Here is a 21,184-nt window from a genome sequence, read left to right on the forward strand (position 1 = left end):
TCCTGAAACACCAGGCCCTGGACAGTATATGACCTCTTCCTCATAAAGCCATTTATCTCAGTAGCAGGAAACAGAACATTCTGGCTTTCCTAACACACAGAAGACAGACACCTAGACATAATGCCAAGATGGAAGAATTCATGCCAAAAGAAAGAACAAGAAGAGGTCATGGCCAGGGATCTAATCAAAACAGATAGAAATAATACGCCTGATCCAGAATTTAAAGCAACAATCATAAGGCTACTAGTTGGGCTTAACAAAAGCATAGAAGATACCAGGGAGTCCCTTTCACAGAGATAAAAGACATTAAAACTAGTCAAGCTATAATAAAAAAAAAATGCTATAACCAAGTTGCAAAACCATCTGGATATAATGACAACAAAGAAGGAAGAAGCAAAGGAATGAGTAAGTGGTACAGAAGATAAAATTATGGAAAATAATGAAGCTTGAAGAGGGAAAAAAATATGGGATCGCAAATGTAGACTTAGGGGACATGGTGACTCCATAAAACATAATAAAAAAAAAGCATAATAACATTTATATTATAGAAGTCTTAGAAGAAGAAGAGGAAAAAAGAAGTGGAGGGTTTATTTGGGGGAAATTATAGCTGAAAACTTAGCTAACATGGGAAAGAAAACAGACATCTGAATCCACGAGGCACAGAGACCTCTCATCAAAATCAGCAAAAGCAGGCCAACACCCAGATGTATTGTAGTTAAATTTGCAAAATACAGAGATAAAAAAATCCCAAGAGCAGCAAGGTAAGAGAAGTCCCTAACTTACAGTAGAAGACAAATAAGGTTAAGTGCAGATTTCTCCACAGAAACTTAGCAGGCCGGGAGAGAGTGGCATGATATATTCAATGTGCTGAATGGAAAAATATGCAGATAAGAATACTTTATCCAGCAAAGCTGTCATTGAGAATAGGAGAGATAAAGAGTTTCCCAGACAGACAAAAACTAAGGGAATTCATGACCATTACACCAGCACTGCAAGAAATATTAAAGGGGCCTTTTTGAATGGGAAAGAAGGACCAAAATCTTCAGAGACTAGAAAGAAACAGAAAATCTCCAGAAATTACAGAACACTAAATTCATATCTGTCAATAATCACTCTGAATGGGGGTATGGAGAGGGTGGTTGGATTATGGACATTGGGGAGGGTATGTGATATGGTGAGTGCTGTGAAGTGTGTAAGCCTGATGATTCACAGACCTGTACCGCTGGGGCGAATAACACATTATATGTTGATAAAAATAATTAATAAAAAAATCACTTTGAATGTAAATGGACAAAAAGCACCAATCAAAAGACATAGGGTGTCAGAAATGGGAAAAATTGCTATATGCTGCCTATAAGAGACTTATTTTAGACCTAAAGACAGGAGCAGATTGAAAGTGAGGGGATAGAGAACTATTTATCATGCTAAGGGACATCAAAAGAAAGCCAGAGTAGCAGTACTTATGTCATACAAACTAGATTTTAAGCTGAAGACTGTAACAGGAGATGAAGAAGGGTACTATATCATAATAAAAAAGCCCTAGTCTTCCAGCAAGAAGACCTAACAATTATAAATATTTATGCTTCCAATTTGGGAGCACCCAAATATAAGTAACAAACATAAAGGAATTCATTGATAATACAATAATAGTAGAGGACTTTAACACCCTACTTAAATCAACAGATGATCTAGGCAAAATCAACAAGGAAACCGTGGCTTTGAATGACACACTGGACCAGATGGACTTAAAGATATGTTCAGAACCTTTCATCCTAAAGCAGCAGAATGCACATTCTTATCAAGTGCACAGGGGACATTCTCCAGAACAGATCACATACTAAGTCACAAATCAGACCTCAGCAAGTACAAAATGATTGAGATCATACCATGCATATTTTCTGACTGTAACGCTATGGAACTTGAAGTCAACCACAAGAAAATATTTGCAAAGACCACAAATACATGGAGGTTAAAGAACAAAACAATGAATGAGTCAACCAGGAAATTAAAAAATAAAAAAAAATATGGAAACAAATAATAATGAAAACGTGATGGTCCAGAACTTTTGGGATACAACAAAAGCTGTCATAAGGGGGAAGTGTATAAGAATACAGGCCTATCTCAAGAAGCAAGAAAAATCTCAAATATGGAACTTAACCTCACACCTAAGTGATCTAGAGAAAGAACAACACATGAAGCCTAAAGCCAGCAGAAGAAGGGAAATAATAAAGATTAGAGCAAAAATAAATGATACAGAAACGTACACATGATAGTAGAACAGATGAATGAACCCAGGAGCTGGTTCTTTGAAAAGAATAAAAGTGACAGACCCCTAGCCAGATTTAACAAAAGAAAAGAGAAAGAACCCAAATAAATAAAATCACAAATGAGAGGGGAGAGATCCCGGTCAACACCACAGAAATACAAACAATTGTAGGAGAATATTATGAAAAATTATATGCCAACAGATTGGGCAATCTGGAAGAAATGGATAAATTCCTACAAACGTATAAACTACCAAAACTGAAACAGGAAGAAATAGAAAACTTGAGCAGACTGATAAACCAGCAAAGAAATTGAATCAGTAATCAAAAATATCTTGGGGCGCCTGGGTGGCTCAGTGGGTTAAAGCCTCTGCTTTCGGCTCAGGTCATGATCCCAGGGTTCTGGGATCGAGCCCCACATTGGGCTCTCTGCTCAGCAGGGAGCCTGCTTTCCTTCCTCTCTCTCTGCCTGCCTCTCTGCCAACTTGTGATCTCTGTCTGTCAAATAAATAAATAAAATCTTTAAAAAAAAAAAATCTCAAAAACAAAAAGTCCAGGGCCAGATGGCTTCCCAGGGGAATTCTACCAAACATTTAAAGAAGAATTAATACCTATTCTCAAACTGTTCCAAAAATAGAAATGGAAGGAAAACTTCCAAACTCATTCTACAGGGCCAGCATTACCTTGATCCCAAAACAAGATGAAGATCCCATTAAAAGGGAGAACTAGAGGGCCCTATTCCTAATGAACGTGGGCGTAAGAATTCTCAATGAGATTCTAGCAAATCAAATCCAACAGTACGTTAAAAGACTCATTCCACGATCAAATGGGATTTACTCCTGGGTTGTGAAGGTGGTTCAGTATTTGCAAATCAGTCAATGTGATACGTCACATCAATAAAGAAGAGTTAAGAACCATATGATGCTCTCCGTAGATGCAGAAAAAGCATTTAATGAAGTACACCATTCATTCTTGATAAAAACTCTCAATAAAGTAGGGAGAGAGGGGATGTACCTCAACATCATAAAGGCCATGTATGAAAGATGCACAGGTAATATCATTCTCAGTGGGGATACACTGAGGAGCTTTTCCCCTAATGTCAGGAACATGACAAGGATATCCACTCTTACCATTGTTTTTTAACCTAGTACTGGAAGCCCTAGTCTTCAGCTGTCAGAAAACAAAAAGAAATAAAAGGCACCCAAAGTGGCAAGGAAGAAATCAAACTGTCACTATTTGTGGATGACATGATAATCCATGTAGAAAACTCAGAAGACTCCTAACAAAAAATTGCTAGAACTGATACATGAATTCAGTAAAGTCACAGGATACAAGAATCAGTTTACAGAAATCTGTTGCATTTCTATACACCAATAATGAAGTAGAAATAGCTATCAGAGAATCGATTGCAATTATAGTTGCACCAAAAACCATAAGATATCTAGGAATAAACCTAACTAAAGGGGTAAAACATCTATACTCTGAAAACTATAGAACACTTAGGAAGAAATTGAAGAGGACACAAAGAAATGGAAAAAAATACTATGCCCAAATATTGCTAAAATGTTTATACTGCTCAAAGCACTCTACACGTTTAATGCAATCCGTATCAAACTGCCAACAGCATTTTTCACAGAGCTAGAACAAACTCTTTCACAAACACAGAGCCTAAAATTTGTGTGGCACCACAAAAGACCCTGAAAAGCCAAAGCAGCCCTGAAAAAAGCAGAGCTGGAGGCATCATAATTCTGAATTTTAAGCTATATTACAAAGCTATAGTCATCAAGATATTATGGTACTGACACAGAAACAGACACATAGATCATTTGAACAGAATAAAAAACCCGAGAAATGAACCCACAACTGTATGGTCAACTAACCTTCAACAAAGCAGGAAAGAATATCCAGTGGAAAAAAGACAGTCTCTTCAACAAATGGTATTGGAAAAACTGGACAGCAATATACAAAAGAATGAAACTGGATCACTTTTTTATACCATACACAAAAATAAATTCAAAATGGTTGAAAGACCTAAATGTGAGATGGGAAACCATCAAAATCCTAGAGGAGAACGCAAGCAGCAACCTCTTTGACCTCAACCGTAGCAACTTACTAGATATGTCTCTGAAGTTCTTAACAAACATGTGCTCTCTTTAGCCGGAGGACCCGGAAGGGGAAAGCATAGCAAGACAAGAAGTGTAATACTAAAATCACTCCTGCTTTAACCAAACACTACAGAAGAAACTGAAGCCCCACCTTCACCTACGTGAGCACAAGCCAAGTGGGAAGGCTAACCTGCCATCCTTACCAGCTTGTAATGAAATCCCGCAGCCTGTATGGGATCAGAGGCTAAATAAGGAACCCTCTCTTTTGCTGTGTTAGTAGAAACCATATAGGGACCATGGACTTTAATCCCACCTGGCAGTAGAGACATTCCTTTCCTTTCCCCTGGGGATGTATTAAAGAGGCCCTGTGGAGAGTCAGAACTTTCATCATCATGTAGTATTGAGGGCCCCCCTCCATGGTGTCAGTGGACACCATGTGGGGAATGATAGTGAGGTATTCCTACTGCACCAGCCAGAGGATAGTATCAGTGAAGGCCTAGTGGGGACTCAGAACTCGCAACCCTGTTAAGGAATAATAAGAAATCCACACCTCCCCTTGGGTATTAAAATGAAGACTGAATCAGAAACCTGTACTTCCACTTCCCTCTGACAGTAATGAGGTGGTTCCTCCCCCTTCCTCTTGAGCAGTATCAGAAGAAGCCACCTAAAATGAAAGGTTTGTTAAAAATGCGGTCTTTCCTCCATTGACCTGCTTTCATATCTTTGTCAAAATTTAGTTAGGGATTTTTGTTTGGTGAGATCCAGAGTCTCATAATATACCCCAGATAGCCATATTTCAATTTAAAATCACTCATCATACCAAGAACGAGGAACATCTCAAATGAGAAAAAACAGATGCCAACATTGAGATGGCAGGTTTTAGAATTATCTGATATATTTTAAAGCAGTCACCGTAAAAAATGCTTCAACCAACAATTACAAACACACTTGAAAGAAATAAAAAAATAGAATATTTCAGTAAAAACGTCAAAAGTCTTCTCAAATAAATAGCAGGTTTCAAAAACCAAATAGACAATTTTGAACTTAGATAATAAAAAAATAAAGACAACTACTGTATGGTCTCACTCATATGTGGAATTTAAAAAACAAAGTTTAAAAAAAAAAGAAACCAAGAAACACACTCTTAACTATAGAGAACAAGGTGATGGTTACCACAGGGGAGATGGGTGGGGGAATAGATGAAATAGGTGATGGGGATTAGAAAGCACAATTGCCATGATGGGAAAAAAAAAAAAATCTAGGTTATAAAGCAGAAATTAGGCACCAGGAAACAAGATTGGGTTAATTCAGACCAAGGCAGCAGAGGACAAAGCCAAGCCAGGGTAAGCCAAGTGTGTTTTGAGAAGGGCAATTCATAGTCATTGAAGAAAAGACATAACCTGTTACTGCTCTTATTTTCTCTTCCTGAAGGCTGCTCTAACCTCAAGTCTCATTGAAGAAGAATTAAGACAGTTTTAATCCTTGAGAATAAGGAGGAGGAATGGAGAACATTCCTGGCCACTGGGAGCAAACTAGCTGGCCATCTTTCAGAAATGGAGGAAAACTGCCTAAGATGATCTTGGCTGTTTATAATGAACAAATACTCAGAAATAACTTTATGCAAAGGAATTTGCATTTTTGGAATTCTTGTTTATGAAGCAATTCTGAGCATATAAGTGTGTATCTTCCCATTTTAAAAAATTTTGGAGAAAAAAATAGAGATGAATGGACCATAAAGAGAAAATCATTTGTATTTCTGTATACTAGCAATGAACCTGTGAACACCGAAGTTACAGATATAATAGTATTTACTATCACTCACAAAAAATTGAAATGCTTAAGTTAAAAATCTAACAAAACTTGTTAGAGTTGCATGCTAAAAGGGACAAAATAGTAATGAAAGACATCAAGATGATCTAAATAAATAGACCTTTTGTCTCTTTGGATTAGAAGACTCAGTAGTAAAGATACCAGTTCTTCAAATTGATACACAGGTTAACTCAATTCCTGTCAATATCCCAGCAGGATCTTCTGCAGATATAGACAAGGTTATTCTAAAATTCAGATGGAAAAGTGCAAAGAAACTGGAATAGTTAACAGTTTTTTTGAAGTGAGAAGAATCAGTCAACCTGATACCAGGACTTCGTATCTAGCTACAGTGATCAAGACTGTATGGCCTTGATGGGGGGATAGTCACATATATATCACTGGGGCAGAATAGAGAATTCAGATTTAGACCATACAAAAATCCCTAACTAATTTTTGACAAAGATGTGAAAGCAGGTCAATGGAGGAAAGACAGCACTTTTAACAAATGCTGCTGGAGCAGTTGGTCACCTGTCTCAACCTGTGTCTCACACCTCATATAAAAAATTAACTCATGGACCTAAATGTAAAACACAAAATGAAATTTGAGAGAAGAAATACAGGAGAATACCAGGATCTAGGGCTGGGCAAAGAGTTACTAGATCTGACACTGAAAGCACAATTTATGAGAGGAAAAGTTGAAAATTGGATTTCATCAGAATTAAAAACTTTTACTCTGTGAAAGACCCCGCTTAGAGGATGAAAAGATAACTACAGAGTGGAAGAATATATTTGCAAACCACACCTTTAACAAAGGACTAGTATCTAAAATGTATAATAATCTTTCAAAACTCAACAGTACAAAAGCCCTTAATCCAATTAGAAACAGGCAAAAGACATGAATAAATGTTTTACTGGGAAATATGTGGAGATGGCAAAGAAGCACAAGAAAAGTTGTTTAACTTCATTAGCCATGAGGGAAACGCAAATTAAAATCACAGTAAGATACTGCTACGCACCTATCAGAATAGCCACACTTTGTAAAGATTGACAGCATCAAATACTGTTAAATGGGATTAGTCTGACATTGCTGGCTGGAATGTGGAAATGGCACAGCCACTCTATGACACTGGCCTTTTCTTTAAAAGCTTACCATGTTGGAACTACCATATGACCCAACATTAACACTTTGGGGCATTTATCCTGTAGAAATGAACTTCATGTTCCACACGTCTGCCTATCTGTATTCACAGCAGCTTCATTTGTAATAGCCCCAAACTAGAAACAGCCCAGATGTCCCTGATTGAACGAATGGTTAAACAAACTAAGGTATAGCCACACTGTGGAATTCCTGCCAAGCAATAAAAGGAAGGAACCATTGTTATATGCAACAACCTGGATGGATCTTTGGAGAATTATGCTGAGTGAAAAAAGCCAATCCCCAAAGGCTATATACTGTATGGTTTTATTTATATAATATTCTCCTTGAAATGACGAAATTGCTGAAATGGAGAACAGATTAGTCGTTGCCAGGGGTTGTGAGGAGGTGGGAGGAAAAGGAAAGGGGGTGTGGCTATAAAAGGGCCACAGGAGGGGTCCTCGTGGTGATGGAAATGTGAGTGTTCTGGTTGTGATGTACTCTACAAGGTTACCATTAGGAGAAACTGGGTAAAGACATACGTACAGTAGGTTCCTGTATTAGGGTTTTTGTTTTTTTTTTTTAAGATTTTTTTTTTTGTCAGAGAGAGAGCACACATGGAGGGTTAGCACAACAGGCAGTGGAAGAAGCAGACCCCAGGACCCTGGGATCATGACCTGAGCCCAAGGCAGATGCTTAACTGACTGATCCACACAGGTGTTCCCCCTCTGTATTCTTAAAACTGCAGTTACCTCATAATAAGTTTAATGAAAAACAACAACAACAACAAAAGAGAATACGTATTGTTCCCTTCCTTTCCTGGCTGTTTTAAAAGAAGAGATGGCCTTTTGTGCTCTGGATTTTACTACTTTCCACTTTCTCCAGCACTTTTATGAATCTTCTTTTCAAATTTTTTTTCTCTCCATTGGCTCCTTCTCTTTTTCCTATAAAAAGGCTCACCTCTCACTCAAATAACAACACATAAGAAACTAAATTAAGCAAATTTCCTTTTGTTGGGGCGCCTGGGTGGCTCAGTGGGTTAAGCCGCTGCCTTCGGCTCAGGTCATGATCTCAGGGTCCTGGGATCGAGTCCCGCATCGGGCTCCCTGCTCAGCAGGGAGTCTGCTTCCCTCTTTCTCTCTGCCTGCTTCTCTGTCTACTTGTGATCTCTCTCTATCAAATAAATAAATAAAATCTTTAAAAAAAATTTTTTTCCTTTTGTTTTTCCCTTTCACACATACTACCCTAACCTTAAGAATCTTCCTGGAGAGGGGCACCTGGGTGGCTCAGTGGGTTAAAGTCTCTCCCTTCAGCTCAGGTCATGATCCCAGGGTCCTGGGGTCAAGCCCCGCATCGGGATCTCTGCTCAGCAGGGAGCCTGCTTCCCCTTCTCTTTCTGCCTGCCTCTCTACCTACTTGTGATCTCTGTCTGTCAAATAAATAATTAAAAAAAAAATCTTCCTGGACATGAATTTCTTCCTCAGCTTCTCTAATCCATCTATAAGATCTGTCATAGAACCTCCTAACCATCTCTGAAAACCACCAGTTACCACAGAACTCTCCAGTTCTTCCCATACTTACTCTGGCTTCATTCCACATACATCTTCACATTCCTGCCAGAGTGATCTTTCCAAAGCTCAGATCTCATGACATCATTGTCAACCCTCTCCCCACTTTAAAAAATATTTAATGGATTTTCACTGTTTTTAAGTTAAGGACTCAAATTTTTTAAAATGACTTTCAAAACTTTGTATGGTCTGGCTCCATCTCATCTTTCTCTTTCTTTTTTCCTCTCTTAAACTTGGCCACACTGGTTATTTTCAGATCCTGAAACACTGTGGTACTTTCTGCCACCATTGTCTTGAATATGCTACTCTTTCTTTCTGAAATCTTTTTCTCCTTCTCATTCTTTAGATCTCAGTTCAAGGGTTACTTTGGTCAGAAAAATTTCATTCCTAATTTCCTGGTAGGTTCTTCTGGTATAGTATTTTTTGAAATTATCATCTTTCATGTGTGTCTTTCCCCCTGAGTTGCACAGAAACACTGGTTGTGTTTTTGCTCACTGTTATATCCCCAGCTGCTGTCTGACACACAGAGGCACAGCAGTAAATATTTGCTGAGTGGATGAATCCCTCTCCTTCATTGTCCATTGTTTTTAAGACTTGTCAGTACTTTTCGCCATCTTTTTACCTCTGTTGTTACTGCCAGAGTTCATCTTTTTCTCTTTAATTCTGGACCATTACAGTAATTTCACAATCAAAGTTTCTGCTTCTAGTCTTTTTCCCATTCCTCTTGTCCTTCACTAAATCGTGTGATTTATCTCCTTCAAGGCCTTTCCTTTGGCAAAACAAGCCATAAAGTCTCCTTAGCACACCAAGGTCTCCTAGACTGACCCCTTACTGCCCGGGGACACACATACTTCCTTTGTCTAGCAGCACTCAACCTAACTTGGGTCCAGTGACCATGTTTACTTTTCACATACTGTTCCTTTTGCTATATCTTTGAATTTTGGAGTTCTAAAGACTTGGTTGCCATCTTATTGGAAGCTATCACATCATCGTATGAACAGGTTTAATGAGTTCTGTCAAACTAACAGCCATTCCTCCTCCCAGGCTTCTTTCAAGGGAGTAAAATCAATTCCATTAAGAAAGATTGACTTCTGTACTGGCACTCAGTTATGGCAAATTTGAAACAAAGCAAGTATCAGGAGTATTTTTTAGTATAATTATTAAATAGAAATTACTGTATCTCAGTTCAAAAGTACCCTACCAAACAGTATTTCAAATTACGTTCCCCTCAGCTGGGTATCATGTATATTGCTGATTTTTTTCCATTGTTTTCCATTTCTGAAGACTAGTACTGATTTTTTCTCGTGAAATAGAGGATTTTAAATTTTGTAAATTTTCCTTATCTTGTGAGGCATGGAAATTGTCTTATCTCTCCGTTTTATCCTAGTAGTTCTTGCTCTGTTCCGTGATGTTCATTGCTTCTCTATCTCATCATGTTCAGTTGAGATTTGGGGTCTAATAGAAGGCCACTTGATAAAGTTGAGTCAGGATCTCTTGCAGGGTGTTTCATAGAGAAGCCACCAAACCTGATTCTGGTTTTCCTCTTTCGTTGTCCAGAAACTTAATCTTGTTGATCAGTTTTGGGAAGCTTAATTACTCAGGTTCAGAGTATACTGAAATTTAAGCCAGAATAGCTCTTGACTTAAGATGAGAATTATAAATGTAGCACAGACCAAATAGTCATTTTCTCTTTTTTCCCCATCAGGAATTCTATATGAAAAGCCATGTTTTTTGTTAAGTGTAGATACAGGTACGAAATGTGACAATATTAAGATTTGAGAGAAATATCTGCCTATGAAAACTAGTTTAGACATAGAACCTCCAAATAAAAATAAAATTATAACTCCACAAACTTGGATCCAAATCAACTAAACTTGTTTACTTTATAAAAACTTGATGAGAATATTGATTTCTGATTTTTTCCCCTTGATGTTATAGGATCACTTTTTTTTCTTTAAATAGTCTCTTTAAAAGATTTAAATCACTATACAGATTTAGGTTATCGTGGTCAGTGTCCTTGTTGATAATGGCATGATAGCATGTTCTTACCTGGTAACCACACCCAGGTTGCTGCTCTCTGCCAACTCTGTTCTCTCCCTTCCCTGTCCCTTTTCTTCCCTTTCCTAGCCAAGCCACCATAGGAAACTTTCAGTAGGCAGGGTGGCCTCACTACTTTGTGTTTCTGATCTGACATTTTACTTTCTCCAGTAGTCCTCTCAGTGTGGCGTAGCTGTAGTGGAGTGACAGATTGATTCCAGACTTCAAAATTAAATCATTTGCAGGAAAAAATGGGGAGATCTGGGAGGCAGGGATAGAGTGTGGGGAGTGGAATTGGCTACAAAATTTGTATACTTTTGAGAATAATTAGATATGTTTAGAGATAGGGGTGCCTAGGTGACTCAGTTGTTTCAGCATCTGACTTTTGATTTTGGCTCAGGTCACCATCTCAGAGATGTGAGATCCAGGCCCGCTTTGGGCTCCACACTTGGTATGGAACCTGCTTAAGACTCCCTCTCTCTCTCTCCCCTACCCCTCTCCACCCCAAGCTTGCATGCTCTTCCTCTCTCTCTCAGAAAAAATACATGTTAGAGATAATTCATTGTAACATTTTGATTTGTATTTGTGATTATTTATGGATGTTAAATAAGAGCAGAGTAAATTGGACTAAATTAAATTCTGCTAATTTTGTTATTCTCTCTGTAGCCATGTAAATAATAATGCATTTTAAGTGTTTTCTCTGTTTTATGTGAAGAGTTTCTCAGTTACTGTTTTCCTAGTTCTGAAATGTGCCAATGTTTTTTTTTTTTTTTTTTTTGCAGCTCTGAAAAACTGGTGCTGCTGGCCGGTGGTAGTCTGGAGATTAGTGATGTTACTGAGGATGATGCGGGGACTTATTTTTGTATCGCTGATAATGGAAATGAAACAATTGAAGCTCAAGCAGAGCTTACAGTACAAGGTATGTCATTATTGCCTGTATAAATAAATTCTGTATACTTTGTGGGTTTGCTAATTGTTTAACATTAAAGTAGAAGAGACAACACAGCATAAAAACCTGAGCTTTACACCAGATTGCTTAGGTTCAATTCTTGGTTTTATGTTTCCTACCTATATAACTATAGGAAACTTACTTAACCTCTCTGATGCTCATTTACCTCATCTGTAAAATGGAGATAATAAGAGTATTTACCTCATTGGGGTTGTTTAAGGATTAAAAGAGTTAATACTTATAAATTCCTAGAATATGTGACTAGAATATGATAAGAGCCCAGTTAATTATTGCTATTATCTGTAGTAGTAGTAGTATGGGGAAGGCTGTGTTCTGGGGCATCTGGAAGGTTCAGTTCACTTTTCTTATCTCAGAGAGACTTCTTACACTCTGACCTAGAACCGTTTATCTCCTAAGCATTGGTGTTCCTTCCTTTCAGGAGAATAGATCACCCAGGATGGAATGCACTATGTCTCTCAATGTAACATGGTCATCTCTTTGATGACTTGATGATTTATCTCTTCCTGTTCAACTAATGTTGGTCCTCACAGCATCTTCCCTTACAGGTTCTCTGATTTAGAAGTCAGAGAAAATGAACATGGCATTATCTCTCCTTTATCTCCATGTCCCTTATTCTTCCTCCATATTGAAATGTACCGTGAGAGGAATATTTGCTATCTTGCCTATAATTTATCTACACCTTCATTTTACCTTTGTTTCAACTAAAAAATTTTAAGACCTTTCCTGTTACTTTCAGGAAATCCAACTTTGCTTGGATATGTAGAGGTGTATTTTGGCTCATAATATTCATTATTACCCTGTCTCAAATTGTATTATATTTGATAGAATACTTCCTAATCTGTGGTTTAGGGTTATTCCATATTTTTATGAAAGTTTGTTTCTCTTGGCTCACTGGTGGGTTTCAGAGTAGGAAGTATGATAGCCACACTTATACTTCCAGTAGTCACCAGAGGACTCAAATTTGTTTTGTTTTATATATAAAACATATATATTTATTTATTTTTGCTAATCTCTACACCCAGCGTGCAGCTTGAACTCACGACCCCGAGATCAAGAATTGCATGCTCCACTGACTGAGCCAATTTGAAGGGTTCAAATTTGTTTCTGATAGGAATTGGGGAATAGACTGCTTGGGGTTCTCCTATGCTGGCAAAAGCACAGAATGTTTATGTTCTCTGTTGCTATTTGTGGATGGATTCATCATCTCTGAAAATCAAAAGAGCAAGCCTTAGACTGTAATTATTATAGTTAATTACATAACTATTGCCTCACTTGAGCTCAACCATCATTCTTGGCTCGGTCGAAGGTTGGCTATGACCAATTGTAGAATGACCAATTTCTATTTCTATTTTATTTATCTGTTCATCCATTTTATTTCTTTACCTCTGTGTGTGGGTGGGATCATACAAGTAAAATATTAGTGAACTCCATCTTATTTGGTCCCGGTGCCTCCCTTACTAGATGTTTTCTCTTTTTGTTTTTACCATTAGTCAGATTCTTGGTCTAACACTCTCTTCTGTTTCTTACCCGTGCCTCAGTTTCCTCCACTGTAAAGTACCTTGTTATTAACCTCAGATGTGAGGCATAGTGTCTGCTGTATATGTCGGTTGCATCTGTTCATCTGGTGATTTTCTGCTTTTTAACTTTCATTTATTGTTTGGAATTGAATTAAGACTCTTCTAGTAACTTACTATATTTTTTTTAGTTGTAAGATAATACATACATATTTACAGTTTGTACTAGTTCCATCTTAATCTGTGCCTCTAATTTTCGAGAAAGTGCTCTTTAAATGAGTACATTCTAGAAAACTGAGGAAAGAATAAGAGTAAAGAAACCTACATATTAAAAATTACCACGACCTTTTCTAATTAAACAGATGGTATTGGCCCAAGAGTAGGCGACCAAAAGGAATAAAATCCAGCTATTATAAGTAATTCTAGAACTTAAAACTATTATCAAAGTAGCAATTCAGTTCAGAGGGGAAAAAACTTTTATTTACTAAAGGGTATTGGTAGAATAGATTTTCAAGCAGGAGAAAATAAAGTTGGTCAAAATATGAAAAAATGAAGAACATGTTTTAATGTTTGTATTATCTGTGCTGGAAAAGATAGTCTGAGAACAGGAAAGAACATGTCAAGCAAAAACCAACAAATGTTGACAACATACAATTTTTTTTTTAAAGTTATATAGAAGAGCCCCTGTAAATAAAGGCTAAATGCAAATGATAGACTAGGAATAGTTGTAACACATAACTGAAAAAGGGTGAGAATCCTCAAAATAGAGTTTCTAGAAACTGATTATAAAAAAAAATCTGAGGAAAATTGATAAAGAATATGAACAGGAAGTTCACAAACAAGGGTTTATTAATGTTTGCATTTCTTCATTGGCAGATAGTCAACCATACTACTAGTGAGAAAAATACAAATTTAAAAGGTAACATGCTTCTCAACCATTATATTGGCAAAAATTGAAAAGATTTTGACCTCCAGAGCTTGTGGCGGGGTATTGAGAACTGAGAATTATTGTTGATAATATATCGCCAGTTGAAAACATTGCCTCGTTGGTACTAGATATTGTATTCCTCAGTGGGGATGACCTCAGTTGGGGAACGAAAATTTCTCTCCCTCTTAGACTTCTCCGGAGCGCCGAATGCCATGTTTTGCGCAGGGGTAGGAAGGGGAGTCGTGGTGCGGGACTCAGGGTTCCCCAGGTGGAAGCCCCGAGGGACAGGACCCTGGAAACAGAAGGCTGAGGGAGTAGGCGAGGGTTCGTGTCTGGGACTCCGGGCAGGCCCAGCCCCAGCGGACAGGGCCAGGTAGGGGACCACCACAGACTGAGGAGGCGTCGCCCGCGCTGGAGCCTGACTCCCAGAGGGATTCCTGGCGGGGCTCGGACGCGACGGCTCACGAGGCCGGGCCAGGCCCAGGGGACTGCCCTGAAGATGTGCGGCGACCGAAGCGAGTTCGCCGGGCGTTTTCCGGCCAATTCTCACGAGCGTTCTGCCCAAACCGTAATCGGTTTGGGCAGAACGCTCGTGAGAATTGGTCGGCGTTGGGCAGCCATGCAGACCGCTCTGCTCCCCGTGGCCGAGGGCCCTTTATCGCTCGGGGCGAAATAGAAGAAAGGAAGTAAAGACAAGAGCAAAATTAATAAAATAGGAAAAACCATTCAAAATAGAGAGTTTCAGCAAAGCTAAGGGTTGGGTGTCCTTGTAAAGCACAACAGCATTGTTAAACACCTGACAAGACTTAAATGTAAGTCTTGATGAAGGTCCTTAGTTAAAGGGTGTGCAAACTACAGCTCATAGACCAGATCTGTCTGACTGCTTGTATTATATAGCCTGTGAGCTAAAAATAGCTTATACAGTTTTAAATGGTTGAAACAGGAGAATAATATTTAGTGATATATGAAAATTTAATGAAATTCAGTTTTATTGTCCATAAATGAAGTTTTATTGGTACACAGTCATATTCATTTATATATTGACTGCTTCATTTATATATTGGCTGCTTCTGTGGAGTTGAGTAGTTGTGAGAGACCTCATGACCCACAAATTCTAAAATATTTACTCTCTCCGGTACCTGGGTGGCTCAGATAAGGTTAAGCGTCTGTCTTCAGCTCAGGTCATGATCTCCAGGTCCTGGGATTGAGCCCCATGTTGGGCTCCCAGCTCAGTTGGGAGACTGCTTCTCCCTCTCCCACTGCCTCTGCCTCTCCCCCTGCTTGTGTTCTCTCTGTCTGTATCTTTCTCTCAAATGAATTAAAAAAAAAAAATCTTTAAAATACTTACTCTCTGGTCCTTTTCAGAAAAAGTTTCGACTCTTGATGTATACCCTGTAAAGACTCTTACAGATCAACAAGGTAAACAAAGACAGATAAACCAGTAAAATATCATCAAAAGACTTGAGCTGCTACCTCACAGATCTCCAGATAGCTATTGAATAAGTGGTTATCATCATTCGTTTTCTGAGATATGCAAATAAAAGCCACTCCACCAGAGTGGCTAAAATTAAAGAAGCTAATCACAGAAGTTGGTTAGGAACGCAGTGAGGTACTGCTGTTAGGACTATACATTGATAAAATCACTTCAGAATAGTATTGGGCAGAACCTGCTGAAATTACGTACAAACATATCTTATGATATAATGGTTGTATTCATAGGAGTATGTGCACCAGAAGTATATAAATATATGCATCAAAAATCACACAGTAATGTTCTCGCCAGCTTTATTCACAGTAAATCAAAACTGGAAACAGTTAAAACATCCTTCAGCAGTAGAACTGATAAGTAGTGCTCTAATCCTACAGTGGCATATTATCAACAGTGAAAACTGACAGACCTTTGCTGCTTTCAACCACAGAGATCAAACAAACATCATTGAAGGAAGGAAGCCAGTTACAAAAGAATACATACTGTATGATTCCATTTTTATAAAGTTCAGAAATAGGCAAAATTAATCTATGGTTTGAGAAATCAGGATAGTGATTACTTCTGGACCAAGGCAGGGTAGTGACTGAATGTGGAACAACAGGACTTCTGGTGTGTTCTGTTTCTTAATCTGGGTGGTAGCTAAAATAATTGAATCTATACTGTTAATGTGTCACATGAGGTCTTTTCTTTTTTATTGTTTACAGATAAGAAGTTACTATGTACAATGAAAGTTTGGAAAATTTTACTTTGAACTTTGTCCCATAACTGAAAGTATTTTCTTTTTCAAATGGGGAAAGCAGTTTATGAGAAATAGTTGGAGATTATACACACACACACACACACACACACACACACACACATAAAGTGTTTATATAGTTATTTCTGTATATGTGGTCATACCTTTCTGACTTCTGTTATTTTTTTAAGAAGTTTTAGCCACAGGAAATGCCATAGTGAGTGTTAATGCAGAAAAAGGTTATAAGTTCATTCTTCATCTGTTAAATATTTCAAATTTATTGTTTTATCATTAACTCCTGGGATTTCTACACATGCTGTGACGTGAATTAGCCCACCGTGTATTTCCTGTCATCTCAGATTGCCGATAACACCCACTGGTCATGAGTTGTTGTGTTTTTTTTTTTAAGAGGAATTTTTCCTTTTCTCTTACAACATTCATAACAGTCTGTGATACACATCTCCACTCCCTCCCCACACACAAAAAGGAAGAAAATTTTCCATTTGTATTCTTGTGGGATAAATTGGTAAATTTGAATTGGCCACCTCCTTGACTTTGTCAATACTCATAACAGATTTGTAACTGATTCTACAGTCTTCCTCTGAAGTCAGAGCCTAATGTCATTCCACATTAAACCTTCTACTCTGTCTGATCTCTACTTACATTAAGACATTGATCTCGCCTTTTTTGCCAGTCTTCTGCTTGATTTCACTTCCTTTTAATTCATGATGAATTACAGTAGTCTTCTCTCATTTGATAGAACTCTCAGTTCTCGATAGACATAGGAAGAGTTCTCTGTATGAGCTTCTGCAGATCTCAAAGCATCTCATCCCAGGGGCATAGGGACGCTGGCTGGTGGAAACAGGAAGAAACAGGGCCTCCATAGACACCGAATAGTTGCCCTTCCTGCTGGGGAAGAATCAGACTTCTTCTCTGCGTGCTGGGAGATCTGCTGTAAACATCTGTAACACTGGGACTTTTACCACCAGTTATAAGGTCTTTGTAAGAAGTTAACTGGAAAAAGTAGCATTCAGTTAATAAAGTTCCTGGGACCATGTAATTCTGTTTTAGTTCTTATTATGGCTATTTGTGGGTGTGTGGGGGGTAAAATATACATAAGATTTACGATTTTAAATAAAAAGAACTCTCTGTTTTCTTGGCTTAGGATAAAACAAACTCCTATGGCTTATGTATAAAACATAACCAGATCCTTCAGATAAAGGCAACTTTTTCATTGTTTTAAAGATTTTATTTATTTATTTGACAGAGAGACACAGCAAGAGAGGGAACACAAGCAGGGGGAGTGGGATAGGGAGAAGCAGGCTTCCTGCTGAGCAGAGAGCCCGATGCAGGACTAGATCCCAGGACCCCAGGATCATGACCTGAGCCAAAGACAGACACTGAACAACTGAGCCACCCAGACACCCCACCTTCTTCATTGTTAACTGAGAACCAGAGTAGTTGAGAGCAGTCTTTGGACCCAGCATGCTTGGGTCTCTCTTTATATGAACATGAGCTAGTTATATAACTTACCTTTGTCTTAGTTTTTTTTTTTTTTTTAATCAGGTTAGTAAGTTGTTATAGGGATTAATAAAATTAACTGGCACTGTTCCACCTGAATCTGGGATAGAAATGAAGGGGATCTTTACCAAATTATATATAGCTTCCTGAAAATACTGTGCTATTTGATGGCTCTGTTCCACTATATCCTCACACCCTCAGTGGAAATTTTCTGATAGTCCAAGATTAGTTCTAATCTTAATCTTGCTATGAGGCTTTTTGTAACCATCCTCTCACCCTCACATTATTATGATGTCTCTCAAAATAGGTCTTCTTTTTTTACCAGTAGTATTTCTCATTGATTTGTTTATATGTCTTTTCCCACTACTACTGAACTGAGATTCTTACCAATAGGGACTGGTACCAGGGCACCTACTTGGTTCAGTCAGTAGAACAGGTAACTCTTGATCTCAGAGTCATGAGTTCAAGCCCCATGTTGGGTGTAGAGATTACTAAAAATAAACTTAAACCAGGGACTGGTATTAACTATGATTTATCATAATAGATTATCAGTAAGTAGTTACTGAATGAGTGAATGAAACTTTGTAGTGAAATTGTGAACTGTGGCAATAGGAATGATTTAATGTTTATGATTACTTTATTACTCATGTTTTCCTTTGCACCTTGTTTTTCATAGATTTTTATGTAAAAGAAATTGGGATAAAAAAAAACTTACTAAAAGGTTTTTTTGGAGGAAGATGAGTCATTACCCTAACATATAACTGAGGCCATAATTGCTACATTCATATATATGTATGTTTATAAACAGTGCTTTATCATCTTTATTAATTGCCATTCTTGATCTTTTGATGCCTCCCATAACCAACATAAAGCTTAAACAAAAGTACCGAAGCCATGAAAGATGAGCTTTCTTCCAAATGGCTGCTTGAAAACCCTTATATTCCTTGTTTGCTCTCGTAGTTCAAGACTGTGTGCATTGAATCCCTTCATCTTTACCTCCAACCCCATGAGATGCTCCACTGTATTATCCTGTTTCTCCTTTTATTTCTGTCCATTCCTCTGCTTTTCTTTTATGAGGATCTTTTCTTCAACATGCTCATTAAAATATTCTGTCTTCAACTGACAGCTCTTCATGCTCATGGTTTCTGGTATAACTGACATAATGATAACTCCCAGATTCCTCGAGCAGACCCATTGCTGAGCATTACGCATTTCCAGCTGGGTGTCCCATAGGTCCCTCAAATGTCACATACCCAAAGTTGAACTTAACTTTCTTCCTTCAAAATCTTTCTCTGGTTTTCTGTATCTTAGTGGTGCTACTGTCTACTTCTTCCCTTGTGCTAGAAACACAAGAATCATTTTTTTATCATTTCAGTCTTTTTTAATTCTTCCCACTTCCAACTCAGGTTCTCTTTCTCCTTGTCTTTACTCCCCTGGTTCAACAGCTTAGTTAATCTCCTTCCTAGGCTACTTCATTAGTGTCCTAATTGGTGTTTCTTGTTCTAACCTAGTTTTCTTCAAACCCATTCTTCAGAATGGCAGAAATGAACAAAATCCTTCTGTTAAAAACTTGAAAAAAGGGGCACCTGGGTAGCTCAATGGGTTGAGCCTCTGCCTTTGGCTCAGGTCATGATCCTGGGGTCCTGGGATCGAGCCCCGCATTGGGCTCTCTGCTCAGCAGGGAGCCTGCTTCCTCCTCTCTCTCTGCCAACTTGTGATCTCTGTCAAATAAATAAAATCTTTAAAAAAAAAACTTGAAAAAATAATTGGCACAGATTAAAGTTGAGTTTATAAATTAAAAAGACCAAATGAGTGCCTAAGGTGAAAAAAGGGGAGAGAATAGTCTGTTCACATAAACAAGGTAAAATGGAAAATTGACCTGAAAAAGTTCAACTTCATGAATAGTAGAAGAAATGCAGATTAAAGTAGCCCTTTTTTTGGCTCACAGGTAGAGTTTTAAAATAATAAACTACTCTTGGCAAAATTACAGTAAAATGAGGATTATTACATTGTTTGCTGGTAGTACAAATTAACGTAACCTTTTTGTTAGGGCAGTTTGGTAACATAATCAGAAGTCTTAAAATTTGCACATCCTTTGGCCCACAATTCTGCTTCTAGTAATTTCTTTTAATGAATTATCCAGAATATGTGCAAAGATTTATGCATAGAAATTGCAATGATATATATTTGTTGGAATGATACATATTTTTAATGAGAAAAATTATGAACCATCTAAATGGCGAACAACAGGTGATTGGTAAAATAAATTCTGTCCTATCCATATATCAGAATACTATGCATCTAACAAAAGTCACATTCTAGAAGATTATTAAATGGCAAGATTAAGTGCTTTGAGTATATTAAATAACATTATTTGTGTCACAAAGTTATGGTACAAATTGGGCCATGTCCTTTGACTTTCTTTTACAAATTACCACAAACGAATTAGCAAGAAGCCTTCTATGTCTTCCTTTTGAAGTCTTATCTAAAAGTCTCAGAATACTGGATGTTTACTTGTCTTGATGGGGTCATTTTTCTTCTAAATGTCAAGCAGAATGAGAATTAGAGTCTGAGTCTGATCAGTCCAATGTAGTCATGGCATCTTTTTTTAAAATACAGATTTATTTATGTATTAGAGAGAGAGGAAGAGAGAGCACGAGTGGGGGTAGAGGAAGAAGGAGAGAGAATCCCAGGTAGACTCCACGCAGAGCCTCATGTGGGGCTCGATCTCATGATCCTGAGCCAAAACCAAGAACTTAACCAACAGGCCACCCAGGCGGCCCTTTCCATTGCTTCTTAAGGTATTTTAATTTCAACAACAGCTGGCTTCTTAGAAACCTCATTTAGTTCTTTTGTTTGTGCTGTCCCTTCTGCCTGGAGTCTCTTGGACCTGCTTGTCTGGCTTTCCTGAGAAATCTCTGAAGCTCTTGCTCCCGTTTACTCCTGTTGCTTATACCGATCTTCTCCATACTTTCTTTGATTTTGCTGATGCACTTCATATATCTTTCTTGTTTGACTTGTCATCCTTAAGGTGTTTTTGGTTTTGTTTTTTCAATTTGTTTATCTTTCTGTCCTACCAGACTGAGTTCCTTTAGGACAGGCCTGCAT

At 38.0% G+C, this 21,184-nt stretch overlaps 1 protein-coding gene across 8 annotated transcripts in view; it reads left to right on the plus strand.

The window, feature by feature from the left end:
• NEO1 (neogenin 1) overlaps positions 1-21,184 on the plus strand; it is a 233,126-nt gene that overhangs the window by 81,290 nt on the left and 130,652 nt on the right. For all 8 annotated transcript variants that reach the window (XM_032865005.1, XM_032865006.1, XM_032864999.1 and 5 more), the window contains exon 5: positions 11,701-11,837. In XM_032865005.1, coding sequence (XP_032720896.1) covers positions 11,701-11,837 — 137 coding nt within the window. The remainder of the gene's footprint in view (positions 1-11,700; positions 11,838-21,184) is intronic.

This window comes from Lontra canadensis, unplaced genomic scaffold (assembly GCF_010015895.1).
Source record: "Lontra canadensis isolate GAN:19392208 unplaced genomic scaffold, GSC_riverotter_1.0 scaffold28, whole genome shotgun sequence".
NCBI classification, from domain to species: Eukaryota; Metazoa; Chordata; class Mammalia; order Carnivora; family Mustelidae; genus Lontra; species Lontra canadensis.